The following is a 14,929-nucleotide window of genomic DNA, read 5'->3' as shown; positions in this document are numbered from 1 at the left end:
CATTCTTGGGAGTCAAACACTGTAGTGCCCAACACACCAGCAGGACAATGCACACAAAAGATGTGTTTGGGGACAGAGCTTGTAGGAAAGCTATGATCCGATGAGCAACATAAAGTGAAAGGAAAACCCACATGAAGATTAATACACTCCTTGGGGTACGGGCCACAGGTGAAAACTGAAAATACTATTCAGAAAAGGCTGTGGCTTCTAACAGAACGCTATGTAACTTCGGCAGGTCTCTTAGGATTAGTGTCTATAAATTAGGGTTTCTGGTAGGGAAGGGATACTTGTACTCTGGTCTACCACAATTCATCTTCTACTTACTAAGAGTCATGATGGAAATACATGCCAAGTCCATGGCCAAATTGGCTGGTCTTCAACATCAAATATTTCTACCTTTCTTAAAATGCTTATTACTGAAGATTGATTTAATGGAAGCTTCAACCACCAGAAAGGAGGGAGAGGCAAAAGCCAGTTCTTTACAGTTATTTTTTATATATGTCCCTTTAAAGTTTTAGGTTTGGATTCTTGATTTCCTAAACAATGAGGACAACTAGGCAGTATAAGTGACATTTCTTCATATCACTATTGGATTGGTAGCATCATTCTAATTAGACTTGTATAGGTTTGAGACATGTACCATTACACTACAGGAGACTATCTATAAAAGAAACAACTTGGGGTGCGAAACTGATTAAGTCACTTTTCTCCCCCAAATAAAAAGCCTATTTTCCTGTCTGTTGATCTATGAGATCATCCATGTATCCATCCATAGACATATACATTAATCTTCTATCTGTCTGTCTATCTGTCTATCTACCTACTTAAGTATAAGTCATCTACCTATCTAAATCTACCTATCATATGTGACTGACTGGAGAAAACAATTCCTTTTGCAGCTAAGGTGTGAGAAGAGTAGCTTCTTCCTACCAAGTGGAACGTGTGTATCAATGGAAATCGCCTTGTTTGCAGGTGAAAATAACACAAAACAAACCAAACAAAAAACAAACAGAAACAACAACAGCAAAGAAAGTACAATCTGAGCAACAGAAGAAAAAGTCCGCAAAGAGGTAAAGACAGCAATGAAAACAGAACAATTTTTTTTTTTTCAAAAGGAGGAATATGAACTTCAGCAAGCTGAAAGGAACCTTCATGGTTATCTTCTAAAATGGTAAGAATGAACTGCTGCTTCAAACATACCGCCAAATGTCCAGTGGGATGAAAACTAAATCCGGACAGCCAGAAAACAAGAGAAACCATTCTGACTGGGAGGCAGGCGAGCACCCCGGCCCTCTGAGCACGGCAGAGACGCCGCTGTTCCTTTCAGCTCACTTTTACAGATGGTAGTCTCAGCTGGGACAGGAGTTCTGCCATCCAGGTGATGGGTAAGCAGACAAACAGAAAGAGCAGCATGTCCTGCGTGATACAGATAACGAACGCTTCTCCAGAGGACGTGCAGTCAGTGAAGACAGAGAGAGAGAAGAAGTGAAAGGGAAACTCGTGGAGGACGGCCACCTCCTCATCTCCACCTACCATCGGCTTTAGTTCTCTGGCATCCGCGACGCCTCCCTTACCGGCTTCTTTCATCGCTTTCCTACTGTTTTCCACAAATTCCTGCAAGATATGGACCACACGGCATTAGTTCAGGGACCGTTTGAGATTTCGGTCAGTAGGTGAATTTTAACGGTACATCCTTACTGTGGTAAACAATACTTTGAATGAACAAGCGAATCACTAAATTTGTCAGAATGGATTGCAATTCGCAGATGTAAAATCTTCCTTGCATCACCCATTCTGACATTCTCACTATGGCTCCAAGACATAATGTTAGTTCTAACCAACAGTTTTAAGATATTGCTTTTCCCACATTTAGAATATCTTTTCTGTTTTGTTTTCCTTATTAAGATAAAATGAACCAAAAAACAGTTTGCTTCAAAAGCTTCTGGTTATATATATATATATATTTTTATTTAAAATTTTTAGCCAGGGTTTCACTATGTAGCCCTGGCAGGCCTGCTACTCACTGTATGGCCCAGGCTGGCTTTAAACTCATGACAATTCTCCTGCACCAGCCTGGGATTATAGATGTGCACCACCACACCCCACTCATCAGACTCTACTTACAACAAAGACCTAGAAAGCAGGACTAGTAAGCATGAAATACTTCAAAGAGCAGCACCCTGCCCGCCCCTGAAACCCAAACCAATCCACAGTCAAGCTACTTTGAAAACAGCTATCTAGCCTTACCATTTCCTCCTCCTTATCATCCGTATCCTGCTAATTACAGCTCTAGATATTACTCCGTAAAGCAGAGATAAGGAGAGCGTCAACCAGAACCTGTGCTCAGAAGTTGGGAAAGTAGGAACATTCCCCGGGGAATTGTATCGCTCTATCAAAGCCTGCAGAGTACTTCTTCCCTACTACCCTCAGTATTCCTCCTGATGAAAACAAAGGGCACGGCGGCTCCCGCCTCCAATCCCAACACCAGGGAGACTGGGACAGGGAGAGCACAAGTCAAGGTCAGCATGGGCTACAGAGAGTTTACCTTAAAAAAAAAATTTGATCAACAGAAATTTCCCCTTGAACTGCTCTAGTCACAAGAGACTGCAACACAGATGAAATTCCATATGAAAACAGCCAGACAGAATTCACTTAGAACTTATGAAAGCATCCAACATGTAGTTGATGATGCTATCAGTCGGGGACAATCAGTATCAAACAGGTCAGTTCACTTACCTTCAATTTTTCACTACTGAAGGAAAACGGGTATGTCTTATAGTCACACATTTACTTCAGATTTAATTGGATACCTCACACTACCATAAAATAGCTGTTTCAAGGTATCATATTTAGTCTTAAGTATCTTTAGTTTGCTATCATTTAACTATCATAAAACTGTATTTAAAGCAATCTTAAATTATTAAATTTTTTTAAAAATTTTAGGTGTATGGGTGAGTGCCTGTACATATGTGCACCATGGGTGTGTAGTCAGCAGGAAGCCAGAAGAGGGTGTGGGATCCCCTGGAACTGAAATGACAGAACGTTGTATGGGTGCCATTCCATTTGCTAGGAAATGATAACCTGTTCCTCTGCCTGAGCAGCAAGTGCTCAGAATCACTCTCCAGTCCCTTAAAGCATTTGAATATGGTTTTCTAATTGTTTCAGAATTCAGCTGAATTTCTAATACAGAGGAACTTCAGGGGCTGCACAGATAAATCTGGATGCAATATGCTTATGGAGAGTCAGTACAAAATACTTTGACAATTATAGGCTGCTTCCTGTATTCACTACAAATTCCTTCAATCTGGCCTGTGAGATGCAGGCTGATGGGTTTTAACCAGGGTTGATGGTAATAGCTTGGATAAGTGGTTGCTGGATAAAGGCAATCAAGATCTGAAAACAGGAGTTTTGAACACTTCAGGAGAGGACACTTGGATCAGATCAGTGGCTAGAAGACATGTTTTAAAAGTCCATTCAAATCTGTGTAATGCAGAGAGGGGCAGACTGGATGGAACAGTGAGTGCTTAGAGCTATTAGTGAGTACTGTTCCAGGAGGTGGATCTGAAATGGTCTCTTCTGCCCCAGGAAGACCTACCCCAATTTTTTCCAAAACAAACCTCACTTGTGATTGAGTTCTATAATTTAAATACTGAATTACTCTGGAAATTAACCACACAGTGTGTTTTGAAAACACTGGTACCATTTTTATCCCTCAAGCAATAGAGGGCATTTGAAGTACTTACCATCAGCACTTTATCCATATAGAATTCTCGGCCAGGGCTCCCATCATTGTATTTTGTATCAATGGCAAAACACAAGAACAATACATCCACTACCATTTCGTAAATGGACAGGAAGCAATGAGCGACTAGGAAAGCAAAGAGGCAGACGATGATCAGAGGCGGCACCCATACTGTGTAATCTTGCTGGTAGTTGAGCAGCATAATCCCAGCCAAACCTGTGCTGCAGACTATCAGCACCTGCAGCAGAGAGAGCAGAGACCACACTTAGTATCCCACCACCGCCAGCCACAGGTCTTCATCGCTGCAGACTTAAAGAGAACTCTTCATCAGTGATTGCTGCCTAAGGCTGCTCCATCTCAAATCACAACGTACACTCTACATAGACCCAACAGGAAGTCATTCATGGGCATCAAATCAATTTAAGAATACACAGTAGATGATTCATGTTCATATTAAAGGGAACTTAGTTTTCCATGGCTCCTGATAAACCTCACCCATTGAGAAGTGGGTAATAAATTTTAAGATAGATGCATAAATATTTTTAAAAATTTCATTTACATTCATAAAATTGTTGATACTAGAATTGATATATGGTTTTTTAAAGTACTCCTACATATATGAAATATATATATATGAAATCATATTATATACAAAAACAATAAAAGACTTCATTACAATTTGGAATATCATTATAAATGCTTTGCAAATACTTCCTTAATCGTATAATTTCATCTTCTTAGTGATTTAGAATTTATTTAACCATTTTCTTACTATTAGAGATTTATATTGTTTTCAGATATAAATGACATTGCAACAATCACCTCTATTCTTTAAACTTGTCCTGTGTTTCATATTTCATATGGAGTACATAGTAACTATAATGTAATTTACCATGAAGCTTAGGTTTGGACGATGTGGGAAGCAAAAGTTGCCCATGTCCACTAAAATAAAAATAATCAAATTGCTTTTTATGAAGAATCACCTAGATGCTTCCTTGCTTCATGTCTTTTGTAGTTTTTTTTAACACCTTGTATTTCAGATTACCAGTGATATAAATACTTGATGGTAAGCATTATCAACCCCATTTCTTAGACTAGGGAACACTCTTGGAAATGTCAGCCAACCTGTACAAAGTCACAGATAAGGAATAGACTCCACTCAAATAATGCCACATGATGCTAACCCCATGATTCTTCACAGGTAAAAACCCAGCAAGTATTTGGTACTAACATTCTGAATCTTAGACACTTTCTTTTCTGGCTCTCTGTATCCTTTTATTCACTCCACAAATACAGACTGCTTTCTTGCAATGTACTACAGACAGCATCCTCACTATCAACAACAAAGCATCTCTCCTTTGCTTTCATACTAACTGTGAGTCATAATGCATGTGATACACTAACTGAGCTATAAATCAGTCACTTTCAGATGCTTTCATGGACCAAACCTGGGTCTTCCAGAGTTTTAGAAGACCCCACTGTTGTGGAATATTATTTTAAGGTGTATTATTTTTGTTTATGTTTGCATTTGTTTAACTCTGTGAAGCTGTGCTACTGTGCCTGTCTAAAACACCTGATGGTCTAATAAAGAACTGGCCAATAGCAAGGCAGGAGAAAGGATAGGCAGGGCTGGCAGCAGAGAGAATACATATAGAGAGAAATCTGGAAAGAGAGATCAAGGGGCCAGCCACTCAGCTACACAGCAAGCCACGGAGTAAAAGTAAGATTTACAGAAGTAAGAGAACAGGAAAAGCCCAAAGGCAAAAGGTAGACAGGGTAAGTTAGTTAAGGACAGCTGTTTAGAAACTAAGCCAAGCTAAGGCATTTGTAATTAAGACTAAGCCTCCGTGAGTGATTTCTTTGGGAGCTGGGTGGTGGGCCCCCGAAAAGAGAAAATAAAAAACAACACCCCATTATTTTTATGGCCATAGACTTATTATCTCTTATAGTGGCTTCTTTTCTGAGTGATTTCCATATATGGTTAACTGTATTATTTCTTTTACTCATGTGGTTTCAATTTTTGAATGAATTATTTCTTATACTATCTTCAAATTCTACACACTCTATGGGAAAGTTGGGGTTCATTGTGCTCTTACAATCCCCCTAAAAGACAAGTCATATTTGAAATGTTAAGGTTAATTCTAGGAAAAGTATGGCTCAAAGTAGATATTGAGACAAAGAGGTTAAGATGGAAAGCTGCATATTATTACATCATGTGAGAAATAACTCCAAGAACAAGTGATAGTTCCTCTCAAGAGACAAATGTGGGAATTACACCAAAATATAACCAAAGAATATCACGTATTTTTTAAAAAATTTTAATGGCAAACTTAAATAGCACAGAAGACAGACAAAACATGTACTTGCATGTAGGGCCACTCAGAAAAGTACAGTGAGTGGATGGGTCATGTATGTATTCAAACAGAGATGACTTAATGGTTCTCAAGCTTTAGAGAGGTGAGGAATGCAGGTTCCTGGGCTTTGGCTCCAAAGAGCCTACTGATTGAGTCGAAGATGAAGCCCAGAAACACACAGTACCCCAGGTACTGATGAAGTACACAGCCTCCATCTCAGGAAGCAATGCCTGAGTACTGCACACCAATCATCTCACACTTTAGACAACATTCAACTTCTTTTTATATGTTTCACACACTTAAAATTTCTTTTTTAAATATTCCTCATAATACTTGTTAGTAAAATATGTACACATATCATTAATAAATGAAGGTAAATGCAGGGCTTGGATATACTAGTAGCTTAGTGGTAGATTGTTTGGATAGCATGTAAAAAGCTCTAGGTTCAATCCCCAGAAGAAATAAATAAATGAGTATGCTCTAGTTTTTATTTATTTATTTTCTGATTGGACTTAAATTCCAGAGGATAAGATATTTAAACAATGAAAGAAGTTCAAGCACTGGGCAGGAACATGAGAAGTCAGGAGTAAAGAATGCTAGTTTTAGAGTCAGAAAGATATAAATGGGAGCGACAGCTAGTGTTTGGCTTCTGTGCCCCAAGTAAGTTCATTTAACGTTTGAAAGAATCAGAACAGTACAAACATTCCATGATGGTAAAATCTGCATCCTGAAAACATCTGAAGCAATGCCTGCCCAGTGTTCCTTCCTTCCCCCATTCCCTAACCCAAATTTAAATCCTGCGCTTATCATAACCTTCTCCTGGGAAACTGTATTTTGAGAGACTTTTGTTTGCCAATAAAATAGCATTTATAGTAAAACATTTCCTTAAATGAACTGTCAACTACAAGATATGACCAATGGGAGAAAGGTATTATAAAATAAAGGGAAAGTAATTTCACACAGGAAAAATCAAAACACCTTTTTTAAAAAAAATGGGACATAGCTTTATTGGGGCAAATATCAATTTTTTTTAAGACAAAAACCTCAGACTTGTAGCTTACAAGTCTCTATTACTGTTAGGACACCATTTGCTAATGATCATAGGCTGTTACAGTCTATTAACTAGGACTACTTACCTAGTTAATAGATTTGGCTACTGCCTCTGCCAAATGTAACTCACTGTTATGTAGAGAACACTGGGGCTCTATAGTATGGGGACCTGTGATGTTATACTTTGTTTCTTTTAAAACTTTTAAATTGAATCTTAAATTTGAGGAAATGATGCATACAAGTATAAGGAATAACTCAGAGTGAGTCCATGTACTCTTTAGCTAGCTCCGAGGTATCATCTTATGCTATTACAGTTTAATACCACAAGAGATACAGGTGCTGACACAGTCCAGACAACCAGACAAAGAACATACCCACCATCACCACGTCCTTCACTTGACCATACTATAGTATCCTCATTACTCCCTCTGCCATCTTTAACCAGATGACCACAAATCCACTGCATTATGGAAATCTCTAATTCTACAATGTTGCCTCTCAACAACTTATCAATGAGAACATAGAGTACTAATCTTTTGAGATTAGATTTTTTCCCACTCAGTATAATTTCTTCAAGTTTTATTCAAGTTACTCTATCTATCAATAGTTAGTCCTTGAGGTCATCTTTCATAATGCTTACAATCATCTACTTAAGCTACTTTCCTCAGAAACTACTTCTATACAACAGCAACCATTTAACTATAATAAAATTCTTTTTAAAGGATTTGTGATCAGAAAAAGTATATATATGAAATGAAAGGCACCATATATATGTGTATCTTTCTCTCTATAAATATATATAGAAAAATATATAAATATATATATATGAAAGAGAGAGAGAGATCCACTTGTCTCTAACTCCTGAGTGCTGGGATTAATGGTGTGCGCCACCACCGCCTGGCTTATTTTATAGTTTTAAAAGTAACTTTTAATGATGTTGTTATTAAAGATTTTATTTTAATTTTATAGATATGAGTGTTTGCCAACATGTATGTATGTGTACTACATGTGTACCTGACCCACAGAGACCAGAAGAGGGAGTCTCCCTAGAACCGGAGTTAACAGATGTTTGTGAACCACTGGTAGCTGCTGGGAATTGAACCTGGGTCCTGTGCAAGATAAGTAAATGCTCTTAACCCCTACACTGTCTCTCCAGCCTCCACTTATGTTGTTATTAAAATTTTAATTTAGTAAATCACATTAAGAACTCTAATCAATTCTACTTCTAGGTGTCTAGGATTGAACATTGAACTAAGCCAGCAATAATAAACATGGGAGTATTTGTGCAAGAAATGTCATTGTAATATAACTTAATTCGTAAAAACTTGAGAATAGTGTAACTGTTTAAAAAACACACACACACCAGAGGAATGATCAGGAAATGATACAAGTGTATAACCATATTTAGAAAATTTTTCTGAAACTAGAAATGCTTATAATACCAAGTGGAAAGAGTATACAGATTTCTTTTTTCCTCCAACACCTAAGTTGTGTTGGCACACAGACAGCACCCAGGACAGTCTGTAGTACATTGCAAGAAAGCAGTCTATATTTGTGGAGTGAACAAAAGGATACGATCTTTAAAGAACGTTTCAGTCAGATTACTAGGACTTTAAAAGCAAACCCCACAAAACCAATTTAAACCCACTGCATTTCATTGTCTATGCATTCTTCCTTATAGAAGGAATGCACACTGCATGGAAAGAGAATTGTCTTACTAGGGAAACTAATGGGGAGGTGTGTGGGTTATCCACTCCTAACATTCTCAGACAACAGCTTTCAGTCTTCGAATGCACATTCTAGTTGTTAGTGTTCTGGTCGGTGGTGCTGGAGATCATGCCTAGGGCCTTCTGCATGCTCAGTACATGCCTGTCACCAAGTCCTTGACACACAATTTTTAAACACTATTGTGACAGCCCACCAGCTTTACTCAGGCTTTTCACTGACTACATAATATACATTTCTTTATCATATTCAAAACTTACAATAAGATCATGGTTTATTAGGCTGGCTTTTAAATCAAGCCATTGCTCAATTGCTTAGCATTACATTGTTTACACAGGGCTCCTATTATAAATAAAGCTACATTTATTTTGTATTTAGAACTGTTATCAGGTGTGTTTGTATTAATGATTGTACATGGTTAGATCAGACAGGCCTGAATATGAACTCTAGCCTTGCCACATTCTAGTCCTCAAAATGTGGCCAGTTAATGATCCCTCTACACTTTAGTTCCCTCTGCTATGAAATAAAATGATGGCAGTAATAGGTCACCTTCCATGGGACGATCAGGCACTGCCAGTTAGCATAAGTTGTCCTCGTCCATCTGCTTCCTCCCAACTCCAGCCCCGGGTGTGTGTGTGTGTGTGTGTGTGTGTGTGTGTGTGTGTGTGTGTGTGTGTGTGTGTGTGTGTGTGCATTCTATTTTAGCTCTAGGGGTAAGTTATAAACTTGTAAATAAAAGTAGCATAATCAAAATGAAGAATCTAAGTCCTTGCTGAATCAACATGTATCATATTCAGTCAACACTGTAAAATCCTGATCTTGGCTCTTAAAGAACACTAATGTATTTCACCTTTACTATAAAAATGTCCTCTCATACAAAAACACGACACATGCAAATTTGTTGCAATGTAAACTTAATTACAGGTATTCAAAGCAATTATCCTTAATTGTTTCCAAATGACAGTTCCCTATGACGCTACACACTTTGAACTGCACAGAGCTATTCTTCCATTAGACCAAACAATTGTTTTTCTTCTCAAAGACCTTTTGAAGGCATAGTGGCTGCTCCATCCCAGTGTTTAAGAGTGGGGCTCAGTGGGACATTGACCATAGTGTGTAATTACGAAGGTCAACAGGGCAAGATAAGGAAAGTGGACGAGACTGTGGGGAAGAAAGAGTGAGAACAACAGGTACGCATGCTGAGACTGTCCCACCACAGGAACACAAGTCTATGAGACTTCACTGGAGCGACAGAGGTACATGAGGAACATTCCAGGGATGCTGCAACTGTGTAATTCTCTCCTCATTTTTCAATTTCCTAAATAACTTCTGGTTTTAAATACAGGTGCAATGAAATCTAAGTATAATGCTATTTATGATTCGGTAGATTTTGATAGCATGGAATAAACTCTTTTCTCAGCTCTAAAGAAAGTAGGTCTTGTTCCCTAACAGCTCTATTTTAAAAGGACTTTTATATAATAACATCTAACATTCACCCCAAACTGCTAACATTCACCAAAAACTAACAATGTGTCAAGCACTGTCCTAGATACCCTGCATGCATTAACCAGTTTAAGCCTCACAACACTAAAAATATGTCCCTATTATTATCCCAGTTGTACAAATAGTTGCACAAACATCAGAAGACAGCAGCGAGATTTAAATCCAGGGAGCCAGACTCCAGACTGCAGGTGCAATCCTGCCCCTGCCTTAGCTACTTTTCTATCGCTATGACCAAAATCAACATGAAAAGGAAGGCATTTATTTCATCTTGCACTTTCAGGAAACAGTCTACCACCGAAGAAGTCAGGGCAGGAACCTGGAAACAGGAACTAAAGCCACAGAGGGTGCTGCTTACTGGCTTGCCCCTCGTGATTCGCTCAGCCTTCTTTTTTATACAACACAGGACCACCTGCCCAGGGCCTGGGTCTCCCCACATCCGTCATTAATCAAGAAAATGCTTCCATAGACTTGCCTGTAGGCCAATCTCATGGAGGCATCTTCTCAATTAAGATTCCCTCTTCACAGATATGTCTAGGTTTGTGTCAAGTTGACAAGAACCAGTCAAGACAACCCTCGTCACTACACAGACTGTTTCCTAATTTCTTTTTTTGTATGTGTGGTTCTGAGGATTGAACCTGTAGCTCTGCATGTGCTAGCAAGTATTTTACTGAGCTACAGCTCTCCTGATTTCTTAAAAACAAAACCACACACCTTTAATTCTAGCAGAGGTGAGTGGGTCTCTGTGAGTTCAAGGTCAGCCTAACCTACAAGGTAAGTTCCTGAGAGCCAAGACTACATGATGGAGAAAACATCCCCATCTCTCTATCTCTCCATCTCTCTCTATGTATATATCTATCCACATATGTATGTATCTATACATAGAGTCATATTTCTATTAATGTATCTATGTATGTATAGATTGATTAGACATAGAGCGAAAATGGTGCGTATGTATCATCACAGGGAGGGAGTACCCACGCCATGACATACAAATGGAGGTTAGAAGATAAGTAAGTATGTGGATCTTTTCTTACGCCTTTACATGGGTGTCGGCCCCAGGGATCAAATTCAGGTCTCAAGACTTGTGCAGCAGGTGCCTTTACCCAGAGCCCTCTATCTCTCCATCCCTCTGAATTTGTTATAGTTCACAATATATACAGAGAGACCGGCTGGCAATCAGCTCTGCTGTGTCAGTTCTCCCGTTAACTGAGAATAATAGAGCTTAACTCATAAATTTATTATGAAGATTAAATGAACATAATACACATAAAGTAAATTAAGAAGTATCTAATGCATATTCAAGGTGCTATTAACGTTTGCTACATAGTAAATGACTTCTAGTTTTGTGCTAGGCCGGGTAGTTTTTTAATTAAAGAACAACATTTCATACATTTACTCAGACATTACATTTGTCTCAGATAATGCAGTTGGTCTTACCTTGCCTAGGAATAACATGAAGTCCCCCACTGTGTTGATGGCGGCCACTCGCAAAGCATTCTCCACTAGAATGACAAAGGCGTCCTTTGCTGAGGTGCAGAAGTTGGTGCTATTGATAGCTGTGGCTGTGTATGCATTCTAGACAAAGGGGGAAGGAGTCTTATCAATCACCAGAAATATGCTTTTGAAAGAGACATAAACCATGCACATTTACAATGCAGCTTGTGAAAAGACTTGTCAAACCCACGGCTTTCATGAGGTAGAAAGTAAGACTGGGCACAGAACATATGAGGCATAAATGGACTGATGGATGGATGGATGGAGTATAACTGCTATGATTAAAAAAAAGCCCCTTTCCAGTCCTCTTAGTTTGGACCTGTAAAAACACTAACACAGAGAAACGTGCTGACATCCATGAACTTTCTCTCTTTCAAAAATCACATATAATTTAAACTTTCCTGGATGTCTCAAACTTGTGACTAGAAGGATAGGGGTACACTGCTAACCATTTCTTTGTTGGTTAAAAACGCAGATCATTCCAGAGCTGCTTGTAGTACAGTGGGGAGTCACAGCACTCTGAGCAATTCAGCAGGACTCTGAGACACAGATTTCCATCCTAAAAACTGGGATAACTTACTACCTGAATATGTTTATTTCAAAAACTAAGAGATATAGTATTTTTTTTTTAAATCACACCCTTGCTTTTCTATTAGCATTCATTAATTCCTTCCGTCCTTCATTCACTTCTTGCTTCCTTACATGGCCATCTGCCTACCTGTGTTATCACTTAGAAGATAGCAGGAACCAAAGAATTAACTAACTACCTCACTGCAGGGCTCCACATTTTTTTCTATTTTGTACAAAAATTCCTTTTGAAACATTCTGCAAAATGCCTCAGTGAAGTAAAAATAAACCATCCTTTGGGCTTGTGTTACAGTAACCCTGCTGGAAATCTATGGAAAGCCACTGCTCCAGCCAGACCTACTCTCAAAGAACACAGAGTGGTCCCTGTGCTTGCTGGCTCCCTAAGCACTCACAAAAACACTCATCTAGCCATTTATTCCAGAGCAGGGATGGTCAAGGCACCACCTAAGGGCACTGGCCATGCCTGGTCTGCTGGCTGCCTTCGCAAATAAGGTTTTACTGGGACAACATCCTGTTCATTTGGCAGAAACAGGCACTTAGCACTAAGACCACATGGCCGTTAAGGCCCAGATGCTTTCTGGTTCTTTCCAGAAAAAAAAATTGGCTGGCCTCTTCTGCAGTACTACTGAGGATCCGTAACAGTTTATATGACTTCCTTCCTCACTCTTTTAGAAACAATAGCCTAAAATACCCATTTCAAGCTTTAATAGCTTCCCATCTTTTAACATATTATAATTCCTGTTTTTCCTTCTCACCTGGGTGCTGTGAACCAAGCCTAGAGCTCAAATGTGCCAAGCAGATCTAATCTAATCTACAGCCCTAGCCCTTCTTAGTGTTCTTACTGATTTATTTACTTTATTGTTGAGACTAGAGTTCGTGTTGTCTAGACTGGTCTCAAACTTGCTATTCAGCCAAGCATGGATTTGAACTCCTGATCCTCCTGCCTCCACCTCCATAGTGCTTGGATTACAGGCATGTACTACTGTGCCTGGCCTATTATTTAGCTCAATAATTTACCAGAAGAGCTCTTCAGTGATATGGGATGTAGAGAAAAGTCTCACTTCCTTCAGTTATTTATTCTATTTTTCCAGTGCTTGTATTTGTTGGGCAAATGCTCTACCACTGAGCCACATCCTCAGCCCTAATTGCCTGTACTGTGAGACATGATAAAGTTATTAACAATGCATTTTCAGGAGAAAATACCCTCCCATATCAACGCACTCTTCCAAGGACCCAGGTCCGTTTCCCAGCACCCAGGGGTGGCTCACAACTGCCCATTAAATCCAGCTGCAGAGGATCTAGTGCCCTCTTCTGTCCTTTGCAGGCATTGGGCATACATATATGCAGGCAAAACATTCATGCACATAAAACCGAATAAAAAAATCTAATAAAAATGCATCCTGATTTTAAAAAATCATTATAATGTCCAAAATTAAGAAACCTGGGCAGCTCACTAAATAATTAATCAATTAATTTCTTTTTATTTTTAAACAGAGTTTTACTGTAGATCTCAAGTTTGTCAGTAACTCACTCTGTAGCTCAGGATCAGCTCTGAACTTCTGATCATCCTGCCTCGGTCTCTCAAGTGCTAGGATTACTAGCGGAGCCATGGAGCCTGGATAGGAAAACCTATTTAACCCAATTAGGTTCTTAGGAACAAGTCAGGTTTAGCTGTGATGTGCTCCCTTTCCAGGTCCACCAGGGTCTCCTTGAGTCAGGAGGCTCCACGTACCCCAGCTCCTCTGCTACCATCCTCATAGCTGCCTCCAGCAAGGATCCAACCCTTGCTAACCAAACTATAAATACTTTTGAGTTCATCTGAGAATCCATCACGTACTATAGTCTATAGTTTGAAACATGGAAATGTGAGCTGCTTGACTATTTTTTGTAAAAATGTATTTTGTGTTTTTTAAGTACACACACACACAATATATACATACTACTAGAGGCAGTGTGAGATATCAAAAGGGCCAGGTAAAGTTAGGCTTAAAAACTCCATCCACCTCGAGGACAAGCAATGTGCTACAACTGCTCCGGTCTCAATTTTCTTATCTCCAGAGCACAGGAAATAACGTCTTATTTATAGCTGTACTGGGGAATTGCTAATGTATACGAATATGAAGTATGCTCGGTACATGTGTGTTGTGGTACACGAAAAATTACTTGCTATGACTCCTGCTCACAGAGAAAAGCTTTACGATTAGAAGGACGCATCAGTCAGCACACAGTGTTAAACAGCTAGTTCCAAATGGTGCTGGAGGAGAACAAGACCAGCCTGACGCAAAGCCCGAAGGAGAACTGGTAGCAACCCCTGCACCTCATGTGAATTCAGTGAGAGTAGACAAACCGTCACCTTCGTGTCACAGGCAGCACTAAAGAACAAGCAACAGTTCACAGGTTGCTGTTTGTACAATTCTAGCGCCTACCCTATAAATAATAAATGGCTCATCAATTCTCCTCTGTAAATCCTCTA

At 39.2% G+C, this 14,929-nt stretch overlaps 1 protein-coding gene across 5 annotated transcripts in view; it reads right to left on the bottom strand.

Moving 5' to 3' along the window:
- Positions 1-14,929, bottom strand: part of Slc44a1 (solute carrier family 44 member 1) — a 184,721-nt gene that overhangs the window by 54,069 nt on the left and 115,723 nt on the right. For 3 of the 5 annotated variants that reach the window (XM_042271186.2, XM_042271183.2, XM_076564211.1), the window contains exons 13-15: positions 11,812-11,949; positions 3,744-3,980; positions 1,534-1,614 (exon numbers count right to left, since the gene is read on the bottom strand). In XM_042271186.2, coding sequence (XP_042127120.1) covers positions 1,534-1,614; positions 3,744-3,980; positions 11,812-11,949 — 456 coding nt within the window. Of the gene's footprint in view, positions 1-1,201; positions 1,615-3,743; positions 3,981-11,811; positions 11,950-14,929 lie in introns of those variants that run through there. The other 2 variants (XM_076564212.1, XM_042271182.2) reach the window with 2 other exon arrangements.

This window comes from Peromyscus maniculatus, chromosome 2, assembly GCF_049852395.1.
Source record: "Peromyscus maniculatus bairdii isolate BWxNUB_F1_BW_parent chromosome 2, HU_Pman_BW_mat_3.1, whole genome shotgun sequence".
In the NCBI taxonomy this organism is placed as follows: domain Eukaryota; kingdom Metazoa; phylum Chordata; class Mammalia; order Rodentia; family Cricetidae; genus Peromyscus; species Peromyscus maniculatus.
This window is presented reverse-complemented; position numbering and strand designations above follow the sequence as displayed.